General features: G+C 34.7%; 2 protein-coding genes across 4 annotated transcripts; one reads left to right on the top strand and one right to left on the bottom strand.

The window, feature by feature from the left end:
* The first annotated feature begins 2,354 nt into the window (after positions 1-2,354).
* On the top strand, positions 2,355-16,376 carry LOC111502893 (uncharacterized). Its single transcript, XM_023157071.2, has 4 exons — positions 2,355-2,549; positions 10,488-10,841; positions 11,979-12,108; positions 15,078-16,376. The coding sequence occupies exons 1-4, from the start codon at positions 2,492-2,494 to the stop codon at positions 15,265-15,267; spliced, it is 732 nt and encodes a 243-aa protein (XP_023012839.1). The 5' UTR covers positions 2,355-2,491; the 3' UTR covers positions 15,268-16,376.
* On the bottom strand, positions 4,134-8,494 carry LOC141482405 (uncharacterized). Of its 3 annotated transcripts, XR_012465509.1 has the most exons (4): positions 7,880-8,494; positions 4,794-4,879; positions 4,626-4,739; positions 4,134-4,541 (listed from the first exon to the last, which is right to left on the bottom strand). XR_012465509.1 is itself a non-coding variant. In XM_074175561.1 (3 exons), the coding sequence occupies exon 1, from the start codon at positions 6,430-6,432 to the stop codon at positions 5,695-5,697; it is 738 nt and encodes a 245-aa protein (XP_074031662.1). In that variant the 5' UTR covers positions 6,433-6,528; the 3' UTR covers positions 4,134-4,541; positions 4,626-4,739; positions 4,794-5,694. The 3 variants fall into 3 exon arrangements, 2 of the variants coding, with proteins under 2 accessions (XP_074031662.1, XP_074031663.1); XM_074175561.1 differs by lacking the exon at positions 7,880-8,494 and having other exon boundaries at positions 4,794-6,528; XM_074175562.1 differs by lacking the exons at positions 4,134-4,541; positions 7,880-8,494 and having other exon boundaries at positions 4,570-4,739; positions 4,794-6,528.
* Positions 16,377-16,732: the final 356 nt, after the last annotated feature.

The following is a 16,732-nucleotide window of genomic DNA, read 5'->3' as shown; positions in this document are numbered from 1 at the left end:
TTTTCTCATCCGAATGATGCTAACTTGGATAACGAAACAAGCATTGAGAAAGATTATTTTTGTTCAAGTCTCTTAAATTATTATGTCATTTTAATAGGCCCCATTATGAACGACAACCTCCAGGAGTCGCAATTTGTGCGAACTGAGGATTAATGAGGACGTTATACACCTACCTTATGCCGGTGAATCTTCAAAGGGGGTATTTTCTAATTTAATCGACTTTGGATCTCACGATTTCTAATTTTCTTATGCTGGCTCTCCTTATCTTGTACACTTAGTATATTTTGGTTTACTTTTATGGTGTTCCATCATAATTAATTTGAATACATTTTTCATTTACTTCATAATCATTGTTGACGTGTTTAGATAGGAATCAGAATCAGATAAGAATCAAACACAACATATGATCATGTTCAAGTCTGATCTTCATTTAATACCAATATAAGCTTCATTCATCATATTTTTCAGAAGAAAACTCAATCAGCCCAAAGCCGAAAATTGAAAACCACTATCACAGTCGTAGTAAAGCTGTGTAGTGACAATAAACCGTCATTCATCATGAGATGCCTATACACTGGTGTAGCGACTCATTCGTGTGTTACACGATTTCATATACATGGGACGAATTCTCAACAAAGAACGGTAGTTACCGTTCATTTCGCTGTTCATGTGACAGTATAGTGTGGCGTATTCTACAACGTTATGATGTAGATTGAGAGGTAGACGTGAATTGTGATTTATCATCAAATCTTTATTCATCAGTTTGAGTGCGTTGTGGAAAAATTGTATCAGTTCACAACGCAAACATAATAATAATACGATGAGTGAATACGTTTACTTTTCTCTTAACACCAGACAGCGCTGTTTCGAGCCGGCGTAGTTCTATGGTGCTAGGCTGAACTATACGCTCAGTGCTGCTCTGAGGCAAAAAAAAATTGTACGCAAATGACAGATGAAAATGTATGCTTTTCGCTATAATTGTATAGCATCAATGGTCGCCAACACTGTCATTAGAATAATTGACAAGTGACAGCTTCCCACATGATGCAAAGATGGAATAAAGCGATTAGCGCTTGCGCAGGCACTCCATCGTATGTGAAATGTAAATATTTTGATGGTTATTGCCAATATATTGATTTGATCACTATTTGCATTAATATTAATTGAAAATTTTGTATTCGCTAATCTAGCTTTAGCTTATATTATGTATCAAATCAAATGACAACACAAAGTCTCTCAAAACAAAAATCAAGAGGAGTGAGGTGAACTACCAGCTACCATTCATAACTATTTATTTAAAGATCGTCATTTCTTTTTTCTCACTATGGATTTATTTTTCTTTTAGCGTCAGCGGTTTTCGACAGATTTGACACTTGACTAATCTGAAAAATAAGTGCTCTGTGATCGTGATCTATGACTTCTATGAGTTCTATGACAGACGGATATGCCTATCATAATGAGACGGAAGACAGAAATAGACTGATTACTCGACTATCGAAGGACGAAATGATTGAAATTTGTAAATATATACCCTGGCCTCGTTCGAATCAGTTCAAAACTAAATGAAGTCAAAATGTATGCTTTTCGTCAATGTGGTATGCATGTGCGAAAGAATATTGAGTTGTATAGCAATTCGTACAATTGTATAGCCGGGAGCAGCCCTGTATACGCTGCTGAAATCAAGTGACCTTAAAGGACAAGGCTGAGAAAGTAATGTCGATGACTTTACGAAGACGCCATCTATGGGATCGACAGAGAACTCAGTTCTCGAATATCAGATATAAACGGGACTCCCCAAGGCGATCAGTTGCAAAGCCAAGTACACACACCACCAATGTGCTGCTGGTCTGAACTGTTCTCAAAGGACAAGCCTGAGTAAGTAATGCCGGTGACATCTCCCCTCACGAATATTGTCGAATAAATTTAATGCAGTTTACTACAGAATTCGTATATTCATATCTCTATAAGTTTATGCGTTCTATGAGTTTCATCTACCTAATCGGTATTTTGATGATATAATGAAATTTCATTTGTATTCATAGAAATACATAATTTTTCTGAAACCGGTTTTAATTTCCTCAATTGATTTTGACACTAGGTACCGTATTCGGTGTATTAGTCACATTCGAAATTTACAGAAATAGGGAGAGTAGTCACAATACCATGGAATAAAGTTTTATTCTTTAACAGAAGAAAATTGCATTATTGAAGGTTCAAAACAATATAAATACTTAGAACATTCGAAATAAAAAGATAAATATTTTATGGAGGACCTATTTCACAACATCATATCTATCTACCATTATGATCCTGCGCAATTTGCAAAAATAGGTACATGCAGAATTGACATACCTTTCTCTCTCTTGTTTTTGTAGTTTCTACTAGTTTCTGTCAGTGTTGGTTCCATATAGAAAACATCTAGTTCGTTGTACACTTGTGTTACTGTGATCGATTCGGTTCATAATTTTTGATTTTCTATACTCCATACAAAATGTTTTTATACCTAACTAATTGGATCTCTAGAAGTTTGACGGTCGCTCTTTTCATAGGTGAGTAACCATATTTCGATATATGGGCACTTTCATGCCCTGAAAATTTGTTTTGACGAAATTTATACAATAAATAATAGGATGTAGTGCTATGGGTTTTCCGTCAATTATCTTTATTCCTCAAAAAATCGCGGTTATACCCGTGGCTACGCATGGGGTGACGTAAAGGCTAACTAACAAACAACATGTGAACATTATTGATACTTCTACAGGGTGAAGCTCGAATACAAAATTGTGTGTATGTGCTTATGAATAAATAAACCACGCACTGTACATAAACAAGGTCGATTTAAAAACGTCCCATTGGGAACCCTCAGAACAATTCTCATTTTATTTATATTTCTTATCATCTTCAAAATTATCTTTTTAATTGGATCATTTCAGGAAGATGTAACACAATTATAAGGAGATAATATATTCACATATGTATATTTGTCTAGAGCAGGCGTTCTCAAACAGTGGGTTGTAAGCTGTTGCGACCCCCAGGGGGTCGCGTTAGGTGTCCAAGGGGTTTCGAGATGTGATGTAAAAGTAAAAAAAAAACTGTTATTACTGTAAACAAGTTTTTTGTATTCTATTAGTGAGAAACACGAGCTTGTTTGGAGTTAACCAATTTTTCAATGTCTGGAATGACAAAACAATGTAATTTTTCAGTTTCAATCCTGTTCACAGTTGTGAGATATAGAAAATGGCATCACAGTTTTCAATGCTGTTGTGGACAGTTTTGGGTATTCCTTTTCAATATCTTTCCAAAATCTGTCGATACAAGCATTATTAAAACTAAAATCTTGAACTTGAAGGAGCGCGAGGTCAACAACTGTTTAAAAAAATCTATTTAAAATCTGTTTTTTCGTTAATCAGCTGTCGCCCCCATACAAACGACAACTCTCAGAAGTTGAGAAACTTGTGCGAGCTAAGGACTAACGAGGTCTTACCTTTTAACGTGTGATTCCTAACTGTCATAAAACTACTGCAAGTCTATAAAATCAGTGAGGTCCACTACTGCCTCTTATAATAAAGTCATTCAAGTGAAAAAAATTAATTTTCATTTTACCAGTTATTAGTTTTTTATGGATAAAAACTTGGCCATAAGTGCAGTTTTTCAATTATTGTTTTAGAGTTAGAACTTGGGGGTCACCAAAATATTTAGCCTGAAAAGAGGGTCACAGTGTCTAAAAGTTTGAGAACCCCTGGCCTTAAAGAAGTTTATTCACCTTTAAATATATCATCAATTATGCAATACATGATCTCGGTTTTTCAGAGTCAGTCCCTATTGATGTAACTGTTTTTCGGACACCACTAGATGTCATTCATATATTACTTTGAATTATTCAAAAAATAAATAAACATATATTTTTTTATTTGTTCTCCTTGTGTGTTTGATCTAAACCGAGAAGATGAGGAAAGATCGCGAATGTAACACACAAAAAGGAAAATCGCGGACACGTGGTTACGATAACCTGGTTACCAAAAATGGGAAACATCACATTTGCACAGTAACCAACCGCACATTTGTCGTTTCGGTTAGAAGTCCTAGCATTTCATTAGCCAGAAAAATGTATTCGCGGTTTGTTTTATTTCTGGGTGTTATGACCCCGATCTTGTCCCTTCTTGATTTAGATCAAACACACTCGTTATTAACTTAGAGTATTTATATTCCGGACCGGGAAGTCACGCCGGTAGCTATAGCTACTTACGCGATCATGATGATTCCTAGGAATGCCAGGACTTCTAATTGAAACCACATATATTCGGTTGGCTCCTGTTGCAGACTTGTTGGTATCTGTTGGTCAATATATACAAATTGATAATAAAAAAAAAAAAGGTAACAACGGGTATTTCCCAGGGAACCGTTTCAGGGCCATTGTTGTTTTCAATTTATACAACGATTTGTTCTCAGCAGAAGGAATTATATTTTCATATATCAGACGATATGCTATTATATATACTTATGAAACGTGGGACGAAGCGAAGAACAGTATAGAACAAAACCTAAAAAAGAAATAAAGAACTATTTAAGTGAAATGCAGTTAACGTTTTAATCCAGAGAAAACTATTCAAGTAACACTTTATTACCAATTCGTTATAGATATTCATCAAGCATAGGCCACTTCCATCATATACAGAGAAAACTAAATTCTTAACTTCATTTTGCAGCAAATCTGAATGTCCAAAAAGTGATCATCTTACCTAAGAGAGAACAATTCACTTCATATGATTAAAAACGAAACTTATATAACTTACCTCGGGATTGAAATTGTTAGTCACCTCAAGTGGGATATTCATATCAATAAAGTGGTATGAAAACTTTTGAGCTCGCATTTAAGCATCTGAAAAATATGGCACAAAAGAACTAGGGCTCTGAAAATACTTTAGAATGTGCAGGAATTTTCCGAACTAAATATAAATAGTGAGTCAACATTAAACAAATTTAAATTTAGAAATGTGATTTTTTTCCAAGCTGTTAGGCGAAATCTTTGCTGATCAAACTTTTGAATAGCCTGTGTAAACCCCTGGCCTCAGGGCATTTCACTTTATCGTGAGATTCTCAATGAACAGTTCACAAAACCTGTCACTAGAAAACGTTATGGATTTTCATCAAGTATCGACCAATTCCATCACATATCACAGCATTTTATTATTTTCTACAGTTGGATCCACGAAATAAAACGCTAGACATCAAAAAATACTAAATAAAACATACTTTTATGTATAGTCCGTTCATAATTTGTTGATAGCTCACTGCAAGTTTGACCCTCATTAGAGAACTGAAATACAGAGAGGACAGCTAATATGATATAATAACAAAAACCAAACTAAAACTGGCAGTTTAAGATGTTTTCGACTAACCCACCTTGTATCTGAAGAAATACAATACAGCTATAAAACTTTTAATCCGATTATGTAGGTATTTTGAGTGGAAATGAGTGACCAGTGTCGTAGAGTATATGATTAAAACATTAGTTACTTTAAATAAATAAATATATTAATATTCTTAAACTGTAGGTACTGTAAACTGTATTTTTATTTTAAAAAAAATTCTTTATTTTATTCAAAAATAATAAGTTACTTGCAATTTGTAAAAGATACATTTATTTAATTAATACCTATTTTTAAATGATATAAACTACGATTACTTACAAAACTATTCAAATTCAAAATAAACAGGATCATCTTCGGAATCCAAGTCGTCTTGCAGGTTAATAATTAGCGGTTGTGTCTCTACAGTCGCATCAATTATATTGTCAAGATCCCACATTTTTTGTTCTTCTTCTATTGCATGTCTCACTGCATCTCGCCAATTTTGTTCTGTAATATGTTGTAAAGACTCATATAACAATTCACGTACAGCTTGTATTTTATATGACGTATTTTTTCTAGCCACATAGCTTTTCATTTGTGCCCAAATGAGTTCAATTGGATTTAATTCGCAGTGGTAGGGTGGAAGTCTAAGGACTGTGATGTTTCGTCTTTCCGCCATTTTGTCAACTACGTATTTCTTGAAGTTAGATTTGTGTTGCCGGGCAATTTTTAAAAGTTCTACTTTAACCATTCCATCTTCGTAAGGCAGGGACTTATTCCGCAGCCAGTCAATGATATCCTGTTTCTTCCACGCAGTCGTTGGAAGTCTTTCAACTAGTCGTGAATGATAAGGTGCATTATCTAATACTATAATTGAGTTTGGTGGTATATGTTCAATCATCTGCTCAAAATACTCTTCGAAAACATCAGCTGTCATCTCCTCGTGATAGTCTTTTGTGCTTTTGGATTCAAATTCCAACAAACCATGCTTAGCAAATCCTTTTTCACTGCCAATGTGAGAAACTATTAATCTACTGCCTTTACCAGAGGGTGGGGAAATACCAGTAGACCAACCTTCCATAAAGGCTTGCCTGGAGCTTGATATATTTTTATCTGTCCAAATTTTTGTGAGAGTATGACTTGCGTTTACCCACGTTTCGTCCTGATAGTAAATTGGCCTTCCTTCGTATAGATCTTAGATACTTTCTTCTCCAACATATTATCTCTTCTTGGTCAATCAAAAGTGATTTTCGGTCTGATTTCTCCCACCGGAAATTTAATTCTTTTAAAACTTGCCACAATTTGGTTCGTCCGACATGAGGCAAATCCGGGTCGTCTCTAACTTCTTGTAAAATTTTGTTTAAGTTGGGTATTTTTTTTTTGTAAAAAAATTCGTGAATTTTCCTTCGAATACCATTTTTGGCAAATTCATCAATTTCAATAGGTTTTCTCCCCCCTCTTTAAGTATTCGTTTGTATTTGGGTTAGCTATACCTTTTTTTTTTCTTTCTGATAGGAACCTATATATTGTTGACTCCCCTACGCCCGTCATGTTGGCACAACTCTTGATTATGTTCGAACAGTGTTCGTGGGATTCTGAGAAACCAGAGCATCGGGAACGTTCAAAACAATAGTCTTCTCTCTTGGTGAATAGACAGACTTACTGACTGTACGCAACAGTACCGGTGTAAAACTTGATGATGTTGATGATGATGACGAAGCCATCGCAAGCAATCAAACAAAACAAGCAGGAACGAAAGGTACGTATATGTTTGTAGGAATATGAAAAAAAGTTACTCACGCACTGCACAAAATTCGCAAAATAAATATTACCTCAGGAACCTCCGCCTATGATTTTACGAGTTTTACGACCGTTTTATGACTTGGGCCCTCATTTTGTGCTATCGACAAATTATGAACGGACTATAGCATCCTTTTTGTCTGCAGGTGAAAAAGTGAGACAAAACAGTTTACTATTGCTTAATCTAGGAGAGCTCTTTGGATAGTCGTGGGCAAATTCTTAGATTTTTAGACTGATAAAGTATTACTACTATCGCTTGAGTTTTACATGTTGTTCATTGCAAAGTTTCTACGGTTTTAATACTACACAAATAATTGTTCACAAAACTAATTTATTGAAAGCCTTTGATATGTTACAGTAAGAAAATTTTATATCGTAATTATAAATTTTAACTACAAATTGGAAATGGCTATTTCTAGTGTTCCGCACATTGTAATTTTTAAATTGGCAGATAGCGGGGCTTGAAAATGAAATAGAAAATGTGAATAATTGATGAATAACATGAATTTTATGAAGTTAACACAACATCATTACATGGAGTTTTTGCTAGACTAAAATTCCATAATAGTAGGCACTAAATTCTCATTAATATTACTGCATCAAAACAAACACATAATTAAAAAAAATAATGCACTTCTTCGTCAAGGTAAGGTTGAAGGAGTTCAATAAAAATGTTTAAAGTAATAGAGTATTTTATTAAAGAATTCACGTAAACTAGATATACTTACTTTCTTCCACACATAGGCCTATCACTGTACCGTTCAAAAAAGTTTGTTTTGTAGTATCGAGTCAATGCCGTTTACCTGGACGATGTTCAACCACGATGCAGATATTTTTGTTACCTATCGAAAATGAAAAATAGTAAAACAACAGGCGAGCAATATACACAAAATGCGTATAAATAAAATGTAAGGACGTAGGTATAAAAACTAGAATTATATCAACACAAAAGTTGCAAATTTATAAAATAGTTGATTGCTAAACAAATATATATTTTTTGTATACAAATATATACAAATTATATTAATTTCTCCGCTTCCACTTATTCTTTATGCAGTGGTGACGATTGTATCCATGTTTCAATTACATTCTGTTTAAAAAAAAACTGTTTTTCCGTTAACCAGCTGTCGCACCCCTACGAACGACAACCCTCAGAAGTCTGAACTTGTGGCGAGCCGAGGATTAACGAGGTCTTACCTTTTAACGTGTGATTCCTAACACGGGTTTGACGATAGCAAGTGAAGATCGATCGTTCAGACTAGGGCTTGAACCACCGACCAACACGGCAGTCAATTCGAGTGAGTGAACAAATCACCCACGCCGAACCGCTTGGCTACCGACCGACCGATTACATTCTGTCGATAAAAATACAATTCTGGATTCTACCTCTGCAAAACCCGGGCGTGTCGCTAGTAGTACCACGGAAAATTAATATGACGAAAATAATAACTTGAAATGTCAAATTTCAATAATAATTAAGTACTGTAAATTTTACTGAAACCCTGGAACTATTGGTGGCGTTAGCATTTGCATTTTTACTTCATTTTGTAAAATTACAAGTGATTATTTTTTCATATGGTGTCGTTAACCTAAAACGAGAACGAAACTTCATGCACATCAATAAATTGATGCACAACTTACTCCAAAACCTTCTCAGTCATATTTTCTGGTTTGTGAAATAGTCAAGGTCGTACCCAGGTTTCATTTCAGGAGGGAACTGAACTTAGAATAAATGGAGGAAATGAAGATATTAAAACAAATTTTCAGCTCAACTCAAGTGAATATGTACAGAGTTCTGAAATGGTTTCGTTGGCACAAGTGATTCTTCAAGTATAGTGTAGGGGGCTACAACCTGATAGCGCCCCTGGGTGTGCCCTTGAAATAAGTTTTAACAAATGAAAGTTAGCACGTTGAAAGTACATCTTGTAAAATCTGACTCGCCCATTTCTTCCAAGTCTCTGGAAAACACTATAGCGTCACGGGCTTCCCAAACTGGTTCCATACCAAATATTTGGTACCCTCACATGGTTCAGTTGATGATCTGTGTCTGGCACACTCGTCAGCTTTCTCGAAAAAGACCAAGGTACTTGACTCGCGGCTGTCAGTCGATTTCTCATCCAGAAATTCTCACTTTCATGGCCGGAGAAGATATCGTTCCTCCCGTGGTTAGTGTTTGAGTTTCGGTCGGATTTACTCAGATCTTCCAATCCAAGTCCCAGCGCTCGAGGTCGTCTAATGAACGTTGCATATATACAGCCCCATGGGAGAGATGAGGAGAGCCGTATCATTGTCTTCAAATGAAGCCTTTACACCCTCGGGCCTTGTGAAATTACTTACGTGGGAGAGTGCATGGCTTTCTGAGGCACGCCAGCGATGGACTTTCCTGCCTGTCAGAGAAGGAACCTCTGATCTGACCTTCCAGATAGTTTTAGATCTACCGGACCATATCCCAAGACAGATTCAATTCCAGCAGCTCGTGTAAAAGGCCTTCGTACCAGACTCGGTTGAAGACAATTGAAATATTTAGCGGGATGAGGTGGACACTCTTGTTTTGATTGAGCTCATGAATGGTTTTTTCAATCAACCTCCGAGTCTGCAGCTTGGTGGAGTGCTCCCTTCGGAAATTGCTCGTTGGGCAGAACATTTCGGTCCACAACTTTTTCACTGAAGACCGATTCTTTCAACTGGCTCAGTTGCCGAGGTAAGCAGACTGTTACTTTGTGGAAACAGGTGGTCCTGATCCAATTTCGGGACGATGACGAAGATTGCCTGCTTTCATTTTCTCGGGCAGCACTTCTGGGTTAACAAGCTGTTTGATGATGTTATTGAATCGACTCCCGGAGACTTATGGACTTGGCCTTGATGTATAGTTTCAGTTCCTCCTCAGAAACTTGCTGGATGTTGTTGTCGTATTCCATCAGGATGCGTCGGATTCAATTTTCCAGCGGAATATCGCGGTCGATTTCAATGACGTCAAGTTGAAAGTGACGTTTTTTTCATCGTGTCTTTTAAGGACAGTTGAGCCCAGCATTACATTGGTCTGACACGGGTTTTCGGAAAGACAACAGTTATGCCATGTCGACTTTCAGATTTAGCTTCCAACCGATCCTGGATTTCAAATAATCGTTTTTCAAAAGTCTTAGGAACAAACTGCCGTTACTGACATGTTCAGCTTGTCAAATCTAGGAAGAGACTTTAGTATTCTCTTGGTAAATCTCGCTAGTGGGAGGAACCATATCAAAGTTTAGAAAGCCCTTCCTATATTTGACATGCTGTAATTTTATGTGATGTTTTAATTCAAGATCAAATCATAATGAACTGAAAATTTTTCCCTAGCTCTTACTGCAGCCCAAAATCCACCCGTACCGGCCGGTCCATCCCAGAAACTAATAGATTACTTCTTCTATAAATGCCAGAATCAAACCCACAGCACCGCTGCTTTCGATAAACTTTACTCAGACGCTGTAGCTTTCAAGGACTTTCTACAATACGCTTTCATGTTTATTCCTGAGAGAAGAAAAACATTTTGCAATAGCGAAAGGAGTAAACTAGAACAAAGGATGACGGAACTTTCGTACGACATCAAGCCGTGCCTGGCCAGTGAGGAAAAGTATTTATCGGAATTTATGCGGGATAGTTTTAAGGAGTTTTTGCATTTCCTTTGCCATAATGATGGTGAACATGTAACAGGTTAGTGGTGGAATTCATGTTTTTTTTTCAAGACGCCTACACATTAACATAATAAACAATATCACATTAGGCGTTAGAAACATATCTAAGACACAAAACTATAGAAGTTAATGTTTTCATAAATCTCAGCAGTATTATCGAAAGGACCACGGAGTGGGCGACATCTAGTGTTTATAATTTGACCATCAAAATCAATAAAAATATTGATTATTGTCATAAAAAACAGTACTCACAAATATTCGTTATTGCATTCATCTATTACAATAGAAACCTAAAAAACGACTCTTGATAATGACTGGTAAATCAATAAGGAATTGTTTAGTGAGTCTGTGTAATAATTTGGATCAGAAAATGTGTCCATGCACAGCTCGTTCTAGAATCCAATCATATTTTATGTACTCCAAGTACATAAAATATGATGAGTACATGATAGGTAGAAACAAAACTGACCTTTCAAATGAACACAAAACACAATTTATCTTGTCAATTCGTATGAGATACCGGACACAAATGTAATAATCCGTAGAAATGTCGATACAAAATGTCACATTGATCGTTTTTTGTTTTCCTTGAGTTATGCACCGCCATCTTGCGACGATGGTCCTCGAATAGCATAAGCATATTTAAACATGAAGAATCATAAATTCACTTCAAAAAACAAAAAAAAAATTATAATATATCTACAAATCATCTCCGCGGAATGTATAAACTTTCCTAATGATGCAGTAAAGAATTGGTATCTGAAACACATGCCATTTAAAGGAATGGAATTGGTATTTAACAAACAAATACTTCACTTACCTACTAGACTTGTATCCGATGATATTGCCGACAGAGAATGTTTTAAATAATATAAATCATAATCCTATATTCCATTATCTCAGGAAAAGATAAATTGGAATGTCTGTTTTGTATGTAATCATAAGCAATCACTTCTCCAAAAGATACGTAGGAATCAGTCATCAGGGATGTGTTTTTTTAACTTTAAAAATGTATATTTTTATTGGATTTTTTATCATTTTTCTTTGTTTCCTGACATATATATCGAATGATTTTTTTGTAGAAGATGTGGCGAATGAAACAGTTTTGTCAAGCTATAACAACTACATTTTTTACAATTCTCATTATGTTTTATAGCATTCTTCCGTTCAAGTGCCAGCCAATGTCGCAGTGCTTTACAAAATGACAATACCAATCAAGTGGGAACATGCTTTTCTAAAATATTCAAGCCTTCGTCGAAGACTATCAAGAAAAAAGAAGTTTGTGAGTAAGTACATTTTTAATTACTATGCAGTACCGACCTGTATTTCTTTTCGTGAAGTATTCATGAAATTATATCTCATCACCGAGTATAAATACATAGAAAATGAGGAAAGGGTGAGTGAGTCCTTATCAGCAAAAGTAAGCAAAGCTTTACCCCCCTCCCATCCTAACATGAACATTGTTTTATGCATTTTTCTTTTGATGTATTCTGTTTTTTCATTGATTCAAGTATGCCCACTGACTATATATGCCCACTGACTATATGTCATCAGTTACAATTCTGGAAATAAGAAAATATATTTAGGATAGAAGACTTTACTGCACATAATATTTATTTGAACAAACTTTATTGACATGATATTCAACAAAGAGTAAGGTACAAATAACTTAAAACTCAAGTGATTATGAACAAAACAATATTTGGAATACAAACGAAATAGAGAAAAGTGTTTTTCATATAATTCAGCGCTCATATAAAAGTATTTGTTTCAAAAGTATTTTTCTTTCGTGTAATTCAATGTTTATATGAAAATAGCTGTTTCGAGAGGTCTTTTTCTTCCAGTTTGTGTCTGAAAGTTATTTCTTTGCATGATACACATCTTTATATAGAGTTGATTTTTTGAAATTGATTGCTCTCCCTTCCTTTCTATGGAAGATCCCACATTTTTTTGCATCAAGATGAAGTAGAAAGACAAAACCTTTCTTTCCAAAAAAACAAACAAAAACTTCTTTAAAAATTTTTGGTACACATATTAATTCCAATTAACAGTCTTCAGTCCATGACACCCGAATTTGTATGAGGCGAACATTAACGTGCTCTGCTTTGTTTACAATACGTCAATCGTATCGAAACAATATATTGACGGAGACGGTGAATAGCGCGCGGTAATTCCCCTACTCGATTGTAAGTAAATACCTAAACGTAAACATTATTTGTGAGTTGCCATATGTGTAAAAAAGTAAATAACTACTGCTTACGTAGTCACCATCTAGACACCCACGCCTCCTATAGTGCTAAGTATTACTTGAACGACCCCAAAGTTCAAAAACCTGTATCTTGGAAACTGCATTTCCGGGCATGTTTTTTTATATGAACTTTTTCATTAAATTAGCTTCTGAATCCGCCTAAACATTTTTTCACCGTAATTTGGAAACACCGTGTATATAGAGACGATTTATTAGGTACTGGTTATAAGTTAGATGGTGCCACAGTTTTACCAGATTTCTGTATTCACCTAGATTTACAGATATGTTACAAGTTTTGTTAATTAGGGAACTGATTACCCACTTTATATTACATTAACATTCTTCGAATTCTTTGCTGATGCATTATGGAATTATTGGATGTTGTTGGAAAAATTCCTTGAAATTTCATTGCGAGTAGAAGTCTTTGCGAGTAGAAAATTGAACAATAGACGACTTCCAGTCCAGACGATTTAATATTGAAATAACTGTAATTATAGCTTTTGTGAAAAGAGTACAGAACAAAAAAATCCACATTTTCATAAGTATATAGCTCAGAATTAATTTTTGGTAAAAATTTCTGGTTAGTTTCAATTATGAAAAAAAAAACTAAAGAAAAAAATCTCCAGTTATTTTGCTGCAAAACATTCGTAATGATCTTCTCAGCTTACAAATTACCTATGGTTTTAGCCTGCAAAATTTTACTCAAGTTTAGTGTGAATCCTAATACTTCTGATAAACAAGATAAACTTACAATGAAGTTGGTGGAAATAAGGAATAATTTCAGACAAGCAGCTTTAGATGCGGAATTTCTCTCTCTCCAATTAGATATCAAATCAAGGGATTCAAAGATATTTGAAAAACTTTCTTGAAATCGCTAAATTGATTCATGTCTTTCAACATAACTTTTTTAATTTCTTTCCATTGACGTGCAATAAAACACTGTGTCTCTTAGAAGATGAATTGAAAAAGGTGATGATTTCTTTCATGATACCAGTAGCATTTCTGATTGACTGAACATTTGAACTCTTCGAAATAGATAAATTCAATGCGTGATTACTGCATGGGCACTTCAGAGCATTTTTCAATTCTTGTTGCAATTCTTTAACGACGCCTTTCTGTTCACCCAACATTAAATTGCACCCATCGGTACCAATTCCCACACAATGATCCATATTCAAATTCAAAGATTTCATTAGTTTCACGACAGTTTATGCTAACATTCATAATTTATTCTACCGAAGGTTCATTGTAATTAGAGGCGTGACAATTTATAAAACCGACAAAATATTCGAAAATTTGATTTTTTTAAACATACCTGAATATGACAGATAATTGTGAGATATGGCTAACGTCTGTAGTTTCATCAAATATAATACAGTAGTACTTACAATCTGTAATCCTCTTCAATGTAGTAGTTCGAATTTCCTCTTTACATAATTCGATCATGTACTTGTTATTATGCACTGTTTGGAACCTTTGGTGTAGAAATGAGTATTACTGGAGTTTTTTCCCAAACACCACACCGTTATTTTAACACCTCGACATGTGTTTCGATCACTAAGATCAAACTGATCTTCCTCTTGAAGATGATCACTTGGTGATCGAAACACACGTCGAGGTGTTAAAATAACGGATTGGTGTTGGGATAAAACTCCAATAATATTCATAATTCGATCAGTTCATTTTGAGTTTTTGGGCTGTTGTTTGTCCGACTATTTCATTCCAAGTATATAATGTATTTACATAAGCACCTGCTTCATGAATTCGGCCGTCGGCGAACAATAACAAATAAAAACCCTGTTCATTCAACTCCATAATGCGCCACCCTGATTGCAATTATAATTCATTGTTGAGGCTAGAAAAAATGAAACTTTCGAATAATTTTCTTAAGTATACCATACTATTACGCAATTGTCTCTCTCAAATTTTCACTAGTCCTTCCAACGGTTATATTTGAAAATTAGCAGACATCACCATGTTAAACACTACTGTTTTTTTGTATTACAGTGATCTATCTACGGCCGAAAAATGTTTTGCAGAAATTTTGGAACGTCAGTGTCCTGCATATGGACCGTACAAGGTCCTCAACAAACAATTTTTCCAGTACGTGAGCAAGCCCTGTTCCGGCTGCGTTTTCTCTTTGAATGTACTCTTGCTTGTGGCATCAGTTTTATTTTCATATATCTTTACTCGTTAATAAATGTATTTTTGAGAAAATTTTAAAGTTGAAACAATCGAATGATATTTTTGAAATTACAGGTTTTACCCTTATTACAATAGTTGTGGTAGGTCAAAGTAATAATAATTGAAAAACTATTAAATTTGCCTGTACAGTTGAGCTGGGTCATTCGTGTTTATTAGGATGTTGATGATATATTGGAAATTATATAGAATACTTGTTCTTCAGCAGTAGCTCTTTCAGATTTTTTTTAACTGAACCAGGAATGTTTTGATATTCACAAAATAATCTAGTCTTCTTGTTAATGTCGCAAACTAGATACTTTCCTATGAACAAAGCCTGGAAGTTTTTTGAAACTTATAAGAGTTGAGAGAAAGCAGGGGCCTCCCCTTTAATATAATATTCGATTCCAAATATTTCTAAATTAGTCCTCACCACATTATTTTTCTAAAATTAGCACACCCCAGAAAGGTGTCCATTAGACTGATATTGATGAGCTGGAAATTACAAAAACATATTCTTGGCGCAGTACGTCTTTCGTTAATTAATGGGCTCTATAATAATTCAAATTGCCAGGGAAGTTAAAATATTATTTTTGAGTTAACTTTATACTCTACTTAACAAAGGGATATCTCAACAAGATCTCTGATGATCTGTCAACTAGAAATATTAATTTTTTTTATGGCTGTTTTCTCTCGAATTATGTGAAGTCTGGCTGGAAAATAACAATATTTTTTTCCCTGCAACATCACCTCATCACTTTCACTATACTCCCCTCCACTATAGAAACACAAAGTCTGAGCAAGACAGTGCCTCCTAACCGGCTGGAATGTCAAACGGCGTTTGACCTTGAGGCTCACACAGTTTGTCTGGTAGAATAGCAGTGATATTTTCCAGCCATCCCTCGTAGTTTGATATTGGTAGAAAGTAATAAAACCTAATTATATTTGCAAAACGCTTACAAGTTATTAGATACTGATAAATTTCTAGTCTTTAGTACATAGATTTTTGATTAATGACTAAAGGTGGTATATAAAAGGAGTTTCTTGAACGAAGCTTCAGTAAACAAATTCTATTCATACAATTCGTTTTGCGAATGGTACATCTTCAGGATGTTAAAATTATTTGCTATAAGAAAAGAACTTAAAATTGGCACTACTTACAAGTAAATTGAGTATACTACAATAACAGTAATAATTATACAAACTAATTGAATTTTTTTCACAAGGATGATGCATAATTAGAGTTTATTATTCTCTCAGTATCAGACAAATCATAGTAAATTCTTACATTTGAAAATATATTCAGTTGAATTGTTTTTCTAATATCTTATATTATGTTCCCAATCAAAAGTGGCATATAAAAAAAATTGTGTTAATAGATGCTTTTCTCCTTAAATGTTTCATATTTTGAATTCCAAATAATATATTATTCAGAAATCGATAACCAGCCTACAAAAAACCTTTGTTTTTTTTAGTTAAAA

This window comes from Leptinotarsa decemlineata, unplaced genomic scaffold (assembly GCF_025532065.1).
Source record: "Leptinotarsa decemlineata unplaced genomic scaffold, Ldec_3_MD MMD2_tig00001064_RagTag_RagTag, whole genome shotgun sequence".
Lineage (NCBI taxonomy): Eukaryota > Metazoa > Arthropoda > Insecta > Coleoptera > Chrysomelidae > Leptinotarsa > Leptinotarsa decemlineata.
Note: the sequence above shows the minus strand (reverse complement) of the source record. Positions and strands in the feature narration are given on the sequence as shown.